Source organism: Archocentrus centrarchus, unplaced genomic scaffold, assembly GCF_007364275.1.
Source record: "Archocentrus centrarchus isolate MPI-CPG fArcCen1 unplaced genomic scaffold, fArcCen1 scaffold_32_ctg1, whole genome shotgun sequence".
NCBI lineage: Eukaryota > Metazoa > Chordata > Actinopteri > Cichliformes > Cichlidae > Archocentrus > Archocentrus centrarchus.
The window spans coordinates 3,486,633-3,502,730 of NW_022060260.1; the positions used below are offsets into that span (position 1 = coordinate 3,486,633).

At 41.8% G+C, this 16,098-nt stretch overlaps 1 protein-coding gene across 1 annotated transcript in view; it reads left to right on the forward strand.

The window, feature by feature from the left end:
* Positions 1–16,098, forward strand: part of adamts17 (ADAM metallopeptidase with thrombospondin type 1 motif, 17) — a 182,014-nt gene that overhangs the window by 121,730 nt on the left and 44,186 nt on the right. The window contains exon 15 of the mRNA XM_030724178.1: positions 1,814–1,934. Coding sequence (XP_030580038.1) covers positions 1,814–1,934 — 121 coding nt within the window. The remainder of the gene's footprint in view (positions 1–1,813; positions 1,935–16,098) is intronic.

Below are 16,098 nucleotides of genomic sequence, written 5' to 3' on the forward strand. Positions count from 1 at the left end.
AACATTGTGAATGCATTCAAATTGTAATGTATTTAAATGGTTATAACCTGTTACTGTGATGTGCATAACAAAGTCATATTAAAATTAATCAACTATACTTAAAAAAAGTTCCAATGACAACATGTTCTCATCAGTCTGAAAACTTAGTGTCATTTTAAATAGCTCTATATAGCAATATTATCACTTTGACCTTCAGGTCAATCTATTGACCTTAAAGGAGAGGTCAGAGGTCAAACATGACATGATATTTTAAATTTGTATACAGTATTTTATATCTGTTGACAATACACACCACACTTGTAAGAATCACAGTTTCTAAGTTAAATGCTACCAAAAACAAAAGAAGCACTCTGAAAGTGCAAAAGCAAAGGGGCCAAGGCAACTCATTCTCTGGGCAGTATTTACTTTGATTATGCAAACATTATGTAGGAGTAGGTAGTGGATAATATAATAATAATATCCATAATATTATACAACAGCATAGTTCCACTAAATAGACAATTCATTCTCTTTCTCTTGACAATACTTCTTTAAAGAGACAATGCATTTTGGGGTTAACTTAAAAGAAAGGCAAATGTGAAATGTAAAAGTGAGATCAGAGGTCAAATGTGACATGATATTTGGATGCAAACTATAATCTGACATTTAGAATCCCCAATTTCACTTCAATTTAGTTTACATAGGGCCAAATTATATTGTAAGGCAACGACCCTACAATATTTACAGAGAAGACCCAACAGTCTAAACGACCCCCTATGAGCAGCACTTGGTGACAGTGGGAAATGGACATTCCATTTTAATACCAAATATACATCAGTAGTTGTCTAATTTATTTTCCCAAATAGAGGTTACATCAAAAAGTTTTGAAAATAGGTTCATAAAAACCCTAACAGATTTAAAATGAACAAATTTAAATTTACAAAGTACTGGTTACACTGGTTACAGTTATGCTGGGAAAAAAAACAAGAAACCAAGATTAACTTGTACCAGTTTGATGTGAAGAGAAAGGTATGGAGAAAAAAATGGACAGCTCAGGAACTGCACAGCTGTTCTTAGCTTTAAATATCTACATTGTTTGTGTCTCTCACCTGAGTGAGACTGAGCTGTGGACAAATACTAGGAGCCAGTATACTGAGGCTTTAGAGTGTGTGGGAGGAATGGAGGGTTTTTTTTAAAGCCTGGCATGTGAGTAAGGCATGCTATGAAAATACTGGCAAGTACACCAGGAGAGAGAGAAGAGTGGAAGCAGACAGGAAAGGGAGTGAGAATATGTGCCTTTGCATCATGCTTACCTTCTTTAACTCACTCAAAGAGTAAGTTAAAGAGAGAGTGGTGATCGATATGTTTTCCTCTTTACTGAGTTTTGCATAAATAAAAATCCTTAAGCTGCGGTACTTTGGACACATTCACTGCTTGCTTTCAAAGTATGAATAACTATGAGAGTGTTAAGTAAATTCATGGCTTTAGTGAAGAAATTGTAACAGGAATTTGAACGTCTGTGTGCACACTTCATGGATCTAACAAACTGTTATTGATGACTAAGTGTATTTAACAAGTTGGTTCTCCCATTCTGATATGATTCCTGAAATGAGTAAGCATCTATGTAAAAAAGGATGGTGGATCCACTTCCTTAACATTGGACTCCACCTTCTGATGGGTAGCTGAACTACAGTACATATGACACACGAAACAAGTAAATTCTAATGTTATAGAAATGCATGTCTTACAACAGAAGCCCATGTGGACAGGAGGATATATTTTTGCATACACACATATAGATCCATTTTACTGTTCTTTGTTTTGTTGTGGGCAGAAAATTGGTTGTGACAGCATCATTGGCTCATCTGCTAAGGAGGACCGCTGTGGTGTTTGTAATGGAGATGGACGGTCCTGTAAAATAGTGAGAGGGGACTTCAACCACACTAAGGGAATGGGTGAGTGTGAACGTGAGTGTGTGTTTTAGTATCCAGCTAGTATGCTGTGCTGATGTATGTCAGTCTTATTGCCTTTGTCTTACAAGTACCCAGTCTTTGACTACTGATCAAATCAAATCAAATCAAATAACCTTTATTGTCCCGCAATGGGAAATTTCTCTTGGACAAATACTGTTACTCAGCTGCAATTTACATAATAAAAACAGAGAGAAGGATCAAGTAATAACACGGGAAATTAAAATAATTAAATAAAAGTTCATAGAAGTTCATCTCTAACACTCAAATGCATATTGGTTTGGCTTGAGGTCTTTTAAACAGTGCTGAGTCTTTGTTCAATAGTCCAATAGATGTTGGGAGGAACGAGAGCTTATAGCTGTTTGATTTACAGCTACTAGCACTTTAACGTCTTCCTGAAGGTAGCAGCTCGTATTCTGTATAGAAGGTATGGGAAGAATCCTTAATAATTCTGTAAGCCTGCTGTACAACAATTGTTTCATACTTTGATTGGAGAGACTGATAGACTGCCATTCCATATTTGATCAAGCTTTCCAGCACTGCATGATAAAACATACCCATAACCTTGGAACTCACACCAAACAGTCTCAATCTACAAAGAAAGTGTAGCCTTTGTGCCAGTTTTCCACATAAGAAGTCAACATGTTCTTCCCATTTAAAAAATATGTCCATGTAGATGCCCAAGTATTTATATGTGCTGACCTGTTCTACTGTACATCCATCGATTACAGCAGGATCATGTAAGTCAAGAAGAAGAAGACTTTATTGTCATTATATGTAAACGTATAATGAAATTTGCATTCCAGAACACCCATCCAAGAGAAATACAAACACAGAGACAAACAGGGGGGACAGGTGTCTGAGGTCATGCAGCCATTTTACCGGCGCTACCTTTAGCAGGAAAACAGAACGAGATACACTGGGATAGGTAGGTTCAAAAAAATCATCTGGTACTGTGTTCATTATGAACACCTTACAAGGTTCCAAAAAAACACCTCAGCAAAGCAGCAGCACATTTAAAGCCTGGAGAGCACTAGGGTGGGTAGGGGAGGGGCTGCCAGCGGAGATGAGCAGGATGCTGTGATGGCCAATCAGCTTCCAGACCAGCAGTTCATGATAAGATGGTACAGTCAGCCTTGGTTGCCAGGATACCAGTTCATACAGGTCACACCACGGGGCGGGGGTGCAGAGCATCTGTTTACAAACATCTCCAAGGGGCGATTTAGACAGACAGCATCCAAGGCCGTCTGGGAGCCAAACTCCAAATACTGCAATTGTTTTGGTTCAGGCCGTCATAACTATTTGCTGACAGACTTACAGTTTTCTGGTTACCTCTCAGAAGTCCAATAATCTGAATTTGGTTCTACTCCACCATGTAGAACAGAGACTCCAACACTCCTCCAGATGTAATCCACTTTGATTCAGCTCTACTGAGTCTGATTGAGCTCATATTGTTTCTGCATCCCTCATAGGCAGCCTTACTAGGGCCTGAACAGCTGCCCGGATACCAGGTATCTCCAGGTCCAATTTGGGAAAATAAATCCTGCTATCAATATATGTGCCACGTCCACACAGTGCAGCCAGGAACGTTATCTTCCATCCCCACAGGAATCCATAACATAGCCAGCCGGGTGTGTAGTCGGACCAGAGGAAAGAGGGTTCCCCTTCTCCCAATCTCCTCGTGATGAGAATTTGGCCATCAATAGTGTTGAGAGACCAGCTGACCAGATCCATGATTTAATTTCCAGTTTGGGGACGTGTGAAGAAACGCTCTAAGCAGCGAAGCAGCAAAAAGCAGGGGTAGATAGGGAAGGCTGGGGAGAAGAGAAAAATGCGTCCGTCTCCACCGAGAGCAGGAAGAAAAAAATAAAAAATAAAAAAAAAATATGTGCACATATTCCTCTAGGGTCAAATATCACACCACACTTTGAAGTCCTTGATCTCCTTGTGGTAAAGAGATGGGCAGTCATTTGCTTGTAACAGACTTAGTATAACAGTGTCATCCGAGAATTTGATTACCTGTTTTTTAATCTGGTTCCCTCTGCATTCATTTGTAGACAAGGTGAAAAGGAGAGAACTCACTGCTCCTTGGGGCACCCCTGTGCTACAATATTTAATAGTTGATAATGTGTCATTGATCTTGATTTGTTGAGATCTATTTGTTAAAAAAGATAAAAACCATTTAATAATTAAAGGATTAATTTCTAGTTTCAAAAGCTTCTGAACGAGCAGATGTGGACGAACCGTCTCAAATGCAGAACTAAAATGAGCAAATAAAATTCCTGCATATGATTTAGGATCTTCTAAGTGTTTGTTTATCAAGTGGGTGACACTCAACACAGCACCCACAGTGCTGCGCCCCTCTCTATATGCGAACTGAAGAGGGTCCAGTTTTGGAGATATCTCTGGTTTGATCATATTCACTATCAGTCTCTCAAAGCACTTCATCACTGTACATGTTAGTGCAATAGGCCTAAAGTCTTTATTCTCACTGGGACTTAATACTTTTGGAATAGGAATAATTATAGACTTTTTCCACAACTCTGGGACTGTGTGACTCTGCAAGGACTTTTGGAAAATTGGACACAAGCTTCAGCTAATTTATCCGCACAGCATTTCAACAGCGAAGCCGACAGGCCGTCAGGGCCCATAGACTTCTTTTCAGAAACCTTTCTAAAGACTGACTGCACCTGCTTCAGGTCGATTATTACACTGTCTGCCTCACATCCAACCTGACCTCGAACTTCTGCCATTGCGGTAGTAAATACATTCTGTGCATCAAATCTTGTATTTTCTGGTTGTGTATCTTATGGTTTAGTGTAGCACCCGACCCATGTAGCTAATAGGTAAACATCATTTAAAGACAGGGGTATTGTAGTACTATGGGCGGGGCCCTGGGTTCTTTAATTTATTGGCTTCCGTACTAACCTGTATTGATAAGAAATTTGGTGATTGGTGCCTATACTTAGCAGAATACAACCCTTTGGCCTTTAATCCTACTAAGAATTGTTATCATCCAGTGTTGAAACACGTTTCTCTGGTTCAAATTTAATAAACAGGGGAAAATCCTTACACGAAAGAAATAACACACACAGGATTCTTAACCGCAAAAATATAGAATTTAGTAATCAAAATTAATATTTGCAACTTCAAATAAACACAATAAGAGTACAAAATAATTACTTCAATTAGGGTCTCTTCAAAACACCTGTAAATAAATCCAATTACTTGTGAAAACACTAGTCCTGCAGCTCACACACACACTCACACACTCAAGCTGCAACTCAATATCAGTCCTTTAAAATAAAATAAAACAAACGGTGCAGGCCTGTGTCGACGCTGGGGTGCGGTGTGGTCAGAAACTTTATGACCCTTTCGCTTGCCAAGCAAGCAGAACAAAACAATAAAATAATAAGCACGTGCAATTTGAGTACTCACAACCTCGAGCAGTCAGTCAGTCAGCAACCTGGTTAATGTTAGTCGCTGGTAACCTTTAGGGAATCATTCGTGAGGGCAACGAGGGTGTCCGGCAACGGCTTCGGTCTCCGACACAAAATCCAAGCAAGATGGCGACTCCTGGATACTTCTATGCTCCGTCACGTAGCAAGGGGGAAAAAAAAGTCCAAGGATAGTCTCCTGGTCCTACACGTTAGCGAGCATATAAAATATCTTAGTCTTGCTTTATAATCGCTCTCATTTAAACTACTAACAGCATCGGCACACATTAACAACTTAGCAACTTAGACAGCTACTATATTATACATGTGCGACACGGCTAGCAAGCTAATATGCTATCCGCGATTAGCATCTCCATTTTAACATACTGCATCTGACAGAAACAGTTCAATACAACTTTCAAAGGAATATTTACCTTCGGATGTTTCAAAGTCCTTAACACAGAATGGCAAACTCTGCATTCACCACGATGAAAGGCACTTATACTCCGATACGATCAGCGGTCAACACACACGTTTGATGTACGTCTGTGGCATCTCTGTACCTCTCGCGCACCTGCCCTCTACTAGGTCAACCTCACATCCCGCCCCCACAATCCCTTGATTGGTTACATAGGTCACAAACAACCAATACAAATAAACACAAGTCAAGACTGACATTCTGATGCTCAGTGAGGATAGGTTGTACACAACACAAAATGCGTGAAAGTGCAGTGAAACTAATTAAAGTGACATACTACTTTATTAGCAAACAAAATGATTTGGTCCACTATTGTTTTAACACAACTCACTTATGAACTTTATAAAAACTGTACATGAACTATTAGTTATTTGAACATTTTAAAACTATTTACTCATGCCCATAATCATTATGGACTGGGCTACACCCCCCCTCTTCTAAAAAGGTAGATGTCCTCATCTAACCCTGGCTCTTCTGCCTGAGGTAGTTAAGGGTTTCCTTTCTTGTTTTGCTGATCTCTTGAAAGGTGTAGACTCTCTGAATGGATTAATACCTTCGCCCTGTGAACCAAGGTTCAACTGAATAACCATCCCATGATGCACAATGGTTACAGGTTCCTCAGTAGGATGTCCAGGTTCATCATAAGTCAAGCGTATGACTGGCTTAACTTCGCGCTGAGATTTCCTAACTACTGGTGTCTCTTTGCATTTCACAGCTCTTTTCGAAACAGAAGGAGATTCCTGCGTCATCTCAGTTTCTGTAGGCTGGGACTGCAACTCTTCATCTTCCGATTCTTGAGAGCTAGTGTCATCCGACAACTCCTCTCTTTGTCTAACTGGGTCAGTTTCACTTTGCTCACTGTCTGACACCTGTGAACTCTCATCAACAGAACTTGGGTATGGTTTCTCCAGATGGTGGGTGTGCAAAAGCTGTCGTTTCACCTCATCCATATCCAAGGATGAGTACTCACGCACACCTTCAAATTCCAAGTCTGATGAAGCAGAGTCACTGGTTACTTGCTCAGACAACGAAGACTGTTTGGGGGTTTTCCTTACACTCTGCAGCCTTGTGACTGCTGGTTTTGTGACTTTTTTCTCGTTTTCCACTGAATGTGGCATTCTGACCAGGTAACCAATTGGCAAGAGATGATCTCTATGGAGGGTTTTAATGACTCCAGAGCCTTGTTCTGGCTTCACTTGATAAACAGGTAGATTGGGCAACTTCTTCACTACCACATAGGGAGTAGATCTCCAACGATCTTGAAGTTTGTGTTTCCCCTTCAGGCCAAGGTTTCTTAACAACACTCTGTCACCCTCTGCCAATGGTTGATCTCGGACATGTTGATCATAACGAGACTTGTTTCTCATGTGATTTTTGGTTGCGGCTTCCATTGCTAGTTTGTAAGCCTGTTGCAGATCTTGTCTCATCTGTTTGACATACTTAAGATGTGACACTTCACTTGTCCCATCCACAACTGTGCCAAAACAAATGTCAACTGGAAGTCTTGCTTCACGTCCAAACATTAAAAAGTAGGGAGAATGTCCTGTGGCATCATTTTTTGTGCAATTATATGCATGCACTAGATGACTGATGTATTGACTCCAGTTCCTTTTGTTTGCTGTGTCCAGCGTACCAAGCATGGACAAGAGTGTTCTGTTGAATCGTTCAGGTTGAGCATCACCTTGTGGGTGATATGGGGATGTGCGAGACTTTCGTATGCCAAGCATAAAGAGAAGCTCCTTTATCAAGCGACTCTCAAAGTCTCTGCCTTGATCCGAATGGATTCTTGCGGGAAGACCATAATGCACAAAGTATTTTTCCCACAATACTCTTGCAACAGTAGTAGCTTTTTGATTTTTTGTAGGGAACGCCTGTGCATATCTCGTGAAATGGTCTGTCACTACTAACACATTTGCAACCCCTCTACTGTCGGGTTCTATTTGCAAAAAGTCAATGCACACTAAATCTAAGGGACCATTGCTAGTGATCTGATTCAATGGAGTTGAATGCTGGGGAAAAGTCTTCCTGGAGACACATCTTCCACATGTTTTTATATATTGTTCAACTTCAGCGATCATGCGGGGCCAATAGAATCTGTCTCTGAGCAGCTCAGAGGTTTTGTCTATTCCCAAATGTCCACAATCATCATGTAGTGACCTGAGTACTACACTTCGGTATCGCTGTGGCAAAACAAGTTGATTTATCTCTCTATCTGATGGTGTTTGTCTGGTTCTATATAGAACTCCATCTTTTAGCTCCAACTTAGAGATTTCTCTGCTAAGCAAAGCAACATCGGGGGGATCATTTTGAGATTGAACATGCATCTTGCCAGCTTCAAGAGCTGTTTTCACTGGACCGATGACAGGATCCAAATCTTGTGCAGACTTAAGCTCTCTTGGGCTTAGCTGATCAATGGCATCTGAGCTCAAGTGCGTTGGATAAGCATACACATCAGGGATGACCGTCGGTGGGACACCAAGTTGGTCAGCCAATCTAGTAGGGACACTGGGTGTTTCAACAACACAAGCTCGCCTACAGATTGCTTTAATGCCTGATGGTGGAATGTCTGTCCAGTTTCTGACATCTTCAGTTGCATACTGTCGGGAGAGCAAGTCAGCGTCAGTGTTCTGACGGCCAGGACGGTACTGGATGCTGAAGTCATAGGTAGCAAGGGCAGCTAACCAGCGATGTCCTGTGGCATTTAGCTGGGCTGAGGACAGCACATAGGTTAAGGGGTTATTATCAGTTCTTACAGTAAACTTAGCTCCATACAAATAGTCATGAAATTTATCTACCACTGCCCACTTCAGCGCTAAAAACTCTAGCTGATGGACAGGGTATCGCAGTTCAGAATGGCTAAGTTTTCGGCTCGCAAATGCTACAGGCCGTAGACCTTCTGGGTGTTCCTGATATAGCACTGCACCTAAACCACTCATACTGGCGTCAACATGCAGTATGTATGGTTTACTTGGGTCTGCAAATGCTAACACTGGAGCATTTATGAGACAGTCAATGATTTTTCTGAATGCATCTCGACAGGACTGGTCCCACCGTTCGCCAAAAGGTTCAGATGCTTTGAAATACACCTTAGAGGTGCCTGGGGCTTGTGCTTGTCTCCCTTTCTGAGCTGGGGGGTAGCCCTTTGTAAGTTCAGTCAGTGGGCGAACAATGCTGGAGTAGTTCGCAATGAATCTCCGATAGTAGCCACAGAAACCAAGGAAGGACTTCAAAGACTTGAGATCAGTGGGTTCCTTCCAGTCTTTTACCACGTTCACTTTCTCGGGATCAGTGGCAATACCAGATTCTGAGACAATGTGGCCCACATATTTAACACTTGGTTGACAAAACTGGCATTTGTCAATTGACACTTTTAGGCCAACCTCTTGCAAGCGATCCAAAACTTTCAGCAATCGTTGTTCATGCTCCTCAAGAGTCTTTCCAAAGACAATAATGTCATCAAGATAGACAATGACTTGGAGAAGGTGCATATCACCCACGGCTTTCTCCATAAGCCGCTGAAAAGTGGCTGGGGCTCCAGTGATGCCCTGGGGCATCCTCTCAAATTGATAAAATCCGAGGGGACAGATGAATGCGGTCTTCTCCTTATCCTCTTCAGCCATGGCTATTTGATAATATCCACTCCGAAGATCCAGTACTGAGAACCATCGGCTGCCTGTGAGGCAATCCAAGGCATCATCAATGCGTGGCATTGTGTACTGATCCGGTATAGTGCGACTGTTCAGGGTCCGATAATCGATGCAGATCCTGATGGTTCCATTCTTTTTGCGCACTACCACAATGGGTGAGGCATAAGGACTTCGGGACTCTTTCAGAATGCCAGCAGCCAGTAGCTGCTGTATGTGTCGCCTTACATCGTCAATATCAGCTGGGGCTAAGCGACGTGATCGTTCTCTAAAAGGAGTGGGATCACTGACACGTATTTGGTGCTCAACTCCTCGTGCCAAACCAACATCCCATTCATTGAGAGAGAAAGCATTTCGTCTCTCAGCAAGTTTTCGGCTAAGCCGTTTCTTCCACTCCTCAGGAACTGGTGAGTCTCCAAAATCAAAGAGCTCGGGATCAAGGAGGTCAGTGGTTGAGTTGGAAGGCTGAGGTAAGGCTACAGTATCTACTGCATACATTTCTGCAATGACAGTGCCAACCTGAATAGACGTGGGTTTTTGTGATTCATTGTGCAAAAGGACAGTGAAACTATTGGAGTCAATGTCTCTGTTAGGGAGCACTCCGGGCTGTACAAATACACCAGCCGGAAGATGCTGCGTCACAGGAGCTTCAACAAGAATAATGTCTTGAGAAGAGAAAGTCGGTTTCTCCACTTTACAGGTGGCATAACACTTCTCACCAGGAGCTATGGACAGTAGGCCTGGGCCTTGCCATTTCACTTGCCCAACTGCCTCATCAATAGCTTTTGACTGGGGGTTCAGGGTTTGTGTCTGTAGCTTTTCATAGACTGCTTGTATTCTCAAAGAGTGTACTTTGTTCTGACTGCCACTTTCTTTTGAAAGCTCCCACAGTCTGCGGAAGAGAAAGGCATTAGTGCCTACAATGACAGGCACTTGGCTGCAATGTTGTGGCTCGGGACACACAAGAGCAAGAACAGTGATTGGCCCTTTTACTCCTGCCAAGTCCTCTGGGAACTCCATGTCCACTACCACATAACCTCTGTAAGGGTACTCTGAATCAGCGAGACCCCATATAGCTAGATGAGAAATAGGACGAATAGGGACATGTGACAGATGTTTCTTGTACCACTCTTCAAAGATAATGGTTACAGTGGAACCAGAATCCATGAGGGCATCACAAGGAAGTTCATTAACTTTTATTTTTACCACAGATGATGGACCTACCAGACCTTCAGGTAAGTTAGTGTCTGTCTCTGGAATATGGACTTTATTGACTCTAGCAATAGATTCATCGGAACCTTTGCTGGATTCTTTTGGTCCACAAGTTGCTCCGCGCACTTGGCGAATGAGCTTTTTTATGACCTTCTGTGTATTTTCTGGAGCTGTGCATTTTGATGCAATGTGCCCATTTTCACCACATCTATAGCAGAAATATTCAGAAGACTCTGCTACAAACTGGCTTCTAGAAGTAGCACACTGTGGATTTGCAGCTGTTTTGTGGCTAGAATAGTTCGCTGTTGCGGTTGAGCCTGATTTGGTTTTCACAGTCATCACACTTATCTGTTCCTTTAGAGCTTTCAGTTCTTTCTTTAAAGACTGTATTTCGGGGTTTGACTCAGCTCTTACTTTCTTCTTATCCTTGGACTTTTTTGTAGTTTTATCATTTTCTGATTTAGACAATTTGTTCACTTGCTCACTCAGGGCGGATTTTAATTCTTCAATCTCAGCTCGAAGTTCAAGTTGCTGACTATTTGCCAACTCGTTTTCCTTTTCCACCTGCACTGCATGCACACGCTGGCGGTGCACAGGTTTGCTGAGACTGTGCCTGGCGGCTTCACGTTCTTCCTCCGCACGAATTTCTTTGAGCAAGGTTAGGAAAGCAGGAGGATCATGCCTCCTCTCTCGCAAGTTCAACTTAAGCAACATGAGATCAGACTCAGTTGCTCCTTTTATAAGCTGCTCAAGCCTAGCTTTGTTGGCTGCGCTAACTGGGAGACCACCTCTCTTAATTACTTTACAGAGGGATCTTTCAAGTCTGCGCAAAAACTCTGACAAGGGCTCACCAGACTCCTGGCGAAGAGACCTGAAAGACAAATAAAGGTCTTCTCCTGACTCTGAGGTTCCAAAAGTACTTTCTATTGCTTCTATGTACTCCAAATGACTAGCATCAGGATTCGACAAGCGTACAGCCTGAAGGATCTCCAAAGCCGGACCTTTAAGACTCTCAACTATCCTGCGTCTTTTCTCTTTTTCTGAACACTCATACTCTTCTACCATAAGCTTGGCCTGTTCAAGCCAGTTATCCAAACACTCCTCACCTAGTGGAACAGGGCTGATTCCAGAAAAAGTCCTTAAACGTCTATAGTTGTTGCTTTCAGTGGGTTTTGTGGTTTTATGCAACACTTCCCCTACAGCGCGAATAATAGACTCTGGAGTGCTATTCACTTCTGTGGCGGAACCACACATTGGATAAATGTCTTCCATTGTTTTTCCTTGTTCTTGGAGGAACTGTGCTAGTTTCTCTGAGAAATCATCTGCACTGCTCTCTTTGCGCTGAGCTACCACTATCTTCCAGCCATGCCCCCTGGCAGGCAAGAAGACTTCACATGGGACTCTAGAGGGATCGATTGGCTCACGACATTCGCAAAGCACGCTTAATGCCTGGTGTTTGGCGTCAAACATTTTTCCTCTTACCCTTACTTTTCCCAGTGCTTTTATGGTTTCCAGTGCTTCCTCAATGCAAGAGATGTCGTCATCTTCGGGGACTCCAAGTACCATAAGGGCATGTGTTAGCTCTATACCCTCCCCTCTACACCAGTTACTTAACTCCCACTGCGAGGAATTACTCAAACTTGCCATTATTTTGTCTTATGTGCTTGCAGGCTTGACCATGAGAAAGAGTCTCAACTACTTGACATTAAAATTTATACCTTATTAGGGAAAATATCCCAGCGGTGCCTCCAATTTGTGTAGCACCCGACCCATGTAGCTAATAGGTAAACATCATTTAAAGACAGGGGTATTGTAGTACTATGGGCGGGGCCCTGGGTTCTTTAATTTATTGGCTTCCGTACTAACCTGTATTGATAAGAAATTTGGTGATTGGTGCCTCCACTTAGCAGAATACAACCCTTTGGCCTTTAATCCTACTAAGAATTGTTATCATCCAGTGTTGAAACACGTTTCTCTGGTTCAAATTTAATAAACAGGGGAAAATCCTTACACGAAAGAAATAACACACACAGGATTCTTAACCGCAAAAATATAGAATTTAGTAATCAAAATTAATATTTGCAACTTCAAATAAACACAATAAGAGTACAAAATAATTACTTCAATTAGGGTCTCTTCAAAACACCTGTAAATAAATCCAATTACTTGTGAAAACAATAGTCCTGCAGCTCACACACACACTCACACACTCAAGCTGCAACTCAATATCAGTCCTTTAAAATAAAATAAAACAAACGGTGCAGGCCTGTGTCGACGCTGGGGTGCGGTGTGGTCAGAAACTTTATGACCCTTTCGCTTGCCAAGCAAGCAGAACAAAACAATAAAATAATAAGCACGTGCAATTTGAGTACTCACAACCTCGAGCAGTCAGTCAGTCAGCAACCTGGTTAATGTTAGTCGCTGGTAACCTTTAGGGAATCATTCGTGAGGGCAACGAGGGTGTCCGGCAACGGCTTCGGTCTCCGACACAAAATCCAAGCAAGATGGCGACTCCTGGATACTTCTATGCTCCGTCACGTAGCAAGGGGGAAAAAAAAGTCCAAGGATAGTCTCCTGGTCCTACACGTTAGCGAGCATATAAAATATCTTAGTCTTGCTTTATAATCGCTCTCATTTAAACTACTAACAGCATCGGCACACATTAACAACTTAGCAACTTAGACAGCTACTATATTATACATGTGCGACACGGCTAGCAAGCTAATATGCTATCCGCGATTAGCATCTCCATTTTAACATACTGCATCTGACAGAAACAGTTCAATACAACTTTCAAAGGAATATTTACCTTCGGATGTTTCAAAGTCCTTAACACAGAATGGCAAACTCTGCATTCACCACGATGAAAGGCACTTATACTCCGATACGATCAGCGGTCAACACACACGTTTGATGTACGTCTGTGGCATCTCTGTACCTCTCGCGCACCTGCCCTCTACTAGGTCAACCTCACATCCCGCCCCCACAATCCCTTGATTGGTTACATAGGTCACAAACAACCAATACAAATAAACACAAGTCAAGACTGACATTCTGATGCTCAGTGAGGATAGGTTGTACACAACACAAAATGCGTGAAAGTGCAGTGAAACTAATTAAAGTGACATACTACTTTATTAGCAAACAAAATGATTTGGTCCACTATTGTTTTAACACAACTCACTTATGAACTTTATAAAAACTGTACATGAACTATTAGTTATTTGAACATTTTAAAACTATTTACTCATGCCCATAATCATTATGGACTGGGCTACATTAGTTTCTCAGTTTGTTGTAGTTTTGTATTCTGTTTTTGGTTATAATTATTATAGTTATTTGCTTGTTGTTCTGATTTCCCTGTGTTCTGGTCTTCCCATGTCTTTGTGCTCCTGTTTCTGTGTTTCTCTTTGTGTCTGTCTCCCCATGTCTTGACCTCTGTTTAGTTCCCTCTGTCTGCCAGTCCTCCTACGTGTTAAGTCTGCATGTACCATGTTGGGTTACTTCCTGTTTTATTTTGACAGTCTTGTGTTCCCTGTACTTTGTGTGTAGTTTTGCTTCCCCTGTATTATAGTTTCATTTGTTGCACCTGTTGTTCCCTGCTGTTCCCTGTTGTTTCCACTTGCCCTGATTACCTAGTGTGTGTATTTAAGCCCTCAGTTGTTCTCTGTTCTTTGTTGTGTCGCCGTCAATGATGCCTGCTGTGTGTCTCCCCGTTTCATGTTTCCCTTAGTTTTAATTCTGGCACCTGTCCAGCCCAGTTTGTTTGTATTGTTTGTCATCCTTCTTATAATTGTTTATTTAGGTTTTTTAATTTTATACAAATGTAACAACATAACAAAAATAATACCAACAAGTAGAAAAAGGACAGCTGGGCATGTACAATTATTCAAAGTGCTGGTGCATCACTTTTACCAATATTTCTGTGTAGATTTGTAAAAGCGAGGAAGGTGGCAGGTTGTAAAATCATATGTCCGGTATCAAGAGGGATTACGGTCTTGTTGAGGAAGTAGGTCCAGAAACAGCTGCCAGATATTTAGAAAGGATTTGGGTTTGTCCATCATATCATATGAGTCTCTCCATATGCAGTACCCCAGTCAGTTCTGAGAGCCATTCCTTTAATGTAGGTACAGCTTCTGCTTTCCACAACCTTAGGATCAATCTCTTAGCAATTATCATTCCATACTTAAAAGTGATTTGTATTGAAGGACTACATTTAGCAAGGGAAAGAGAGTATCCAGGCAAAGCAATATTGGGATCTGGTTTAAATTCACAATTATACATTTTGGAAAACCACTTAAATATGTCACACCAGAAATTATACAACTTTGGGCATGCTCAGAAAAGGTGGGCCAGAGAGCTTTCAGCATACTTACATCGATCACATAAGGGAGGCACTGTGGGATAAATTTTGTGTAGCTTACTTTTGGAATAATGAAGTCTATGTATTAACTGTTGTCTCACATTCACGGAACAGGATCTTATTCTGCTGAGGCTCTCCTCCCATACAGTATCATCAATCTGTACACCCAGGTCTCTCTCCCAAGCTGTCTTAATAGATTGTGTACCAGAGTTAAAGTCAGAGAATAACTTAACAAAATTAGTGATCAATTTTTTTGAATCTGGGGGGCCCAGCAAGAGCGTGATACATCTATCGTCCTCTGGAAGATGTTCCAAGTTTTTTATATTTTGATGGATGTAGTTTCGAATTTGTAAATATCTGCAGAATTGTGTAGGTGGAAGAGAAAACTTTTCATTTAATTGGGGAAATGAGGCAAATTGTTGATTGAAATATAAATCTTTCAAAGAATTAATGCCGCTGAGCCTCCAGTTTTCAAAAGTCTTGTCCATAAAAGATGGAGGGAAGGCGTGGTTATAACAAATCGGGGCGTGAATGGCAGTGTCTGGTACGTTACAACTCTTCCTGATTTGCTGCCAGAAGCAGCGAGGTAACAGTGCCTCACTCGTCACTTGTGTAAATGACATGAAATTATGGCCCGAAGTCAGCTACATTGACATTATCAGTTACCTTGTTTTTTCCGAAGGTGTTGATGGCGAGGAATCACATAATTATAAGAGCACCAGAGCACCTTCAAAGCAATAAAATCAGTAAAGTAACAAGGCAACGTTGTTTTCCTTAAACCAGCTGTAGAGCCGAGCCAGAGCATCGGCCAAGCTAAGCACTTAGTATGGGTCATGCTAAGGGAAAGTGGAGTGGAGGAGACAGTCAGCTGTTCCTGTATCGCTGATTAGGGAAATCATGCAGTGATGCTGCAGCTATTCTGTGGAGGGTACATCACTGATCTGGATATCAGAGTGTTCAGATCACTGAAACAGAAACACTGGACTGGCTGAAGGCTGTGATCGGGGAGACACGC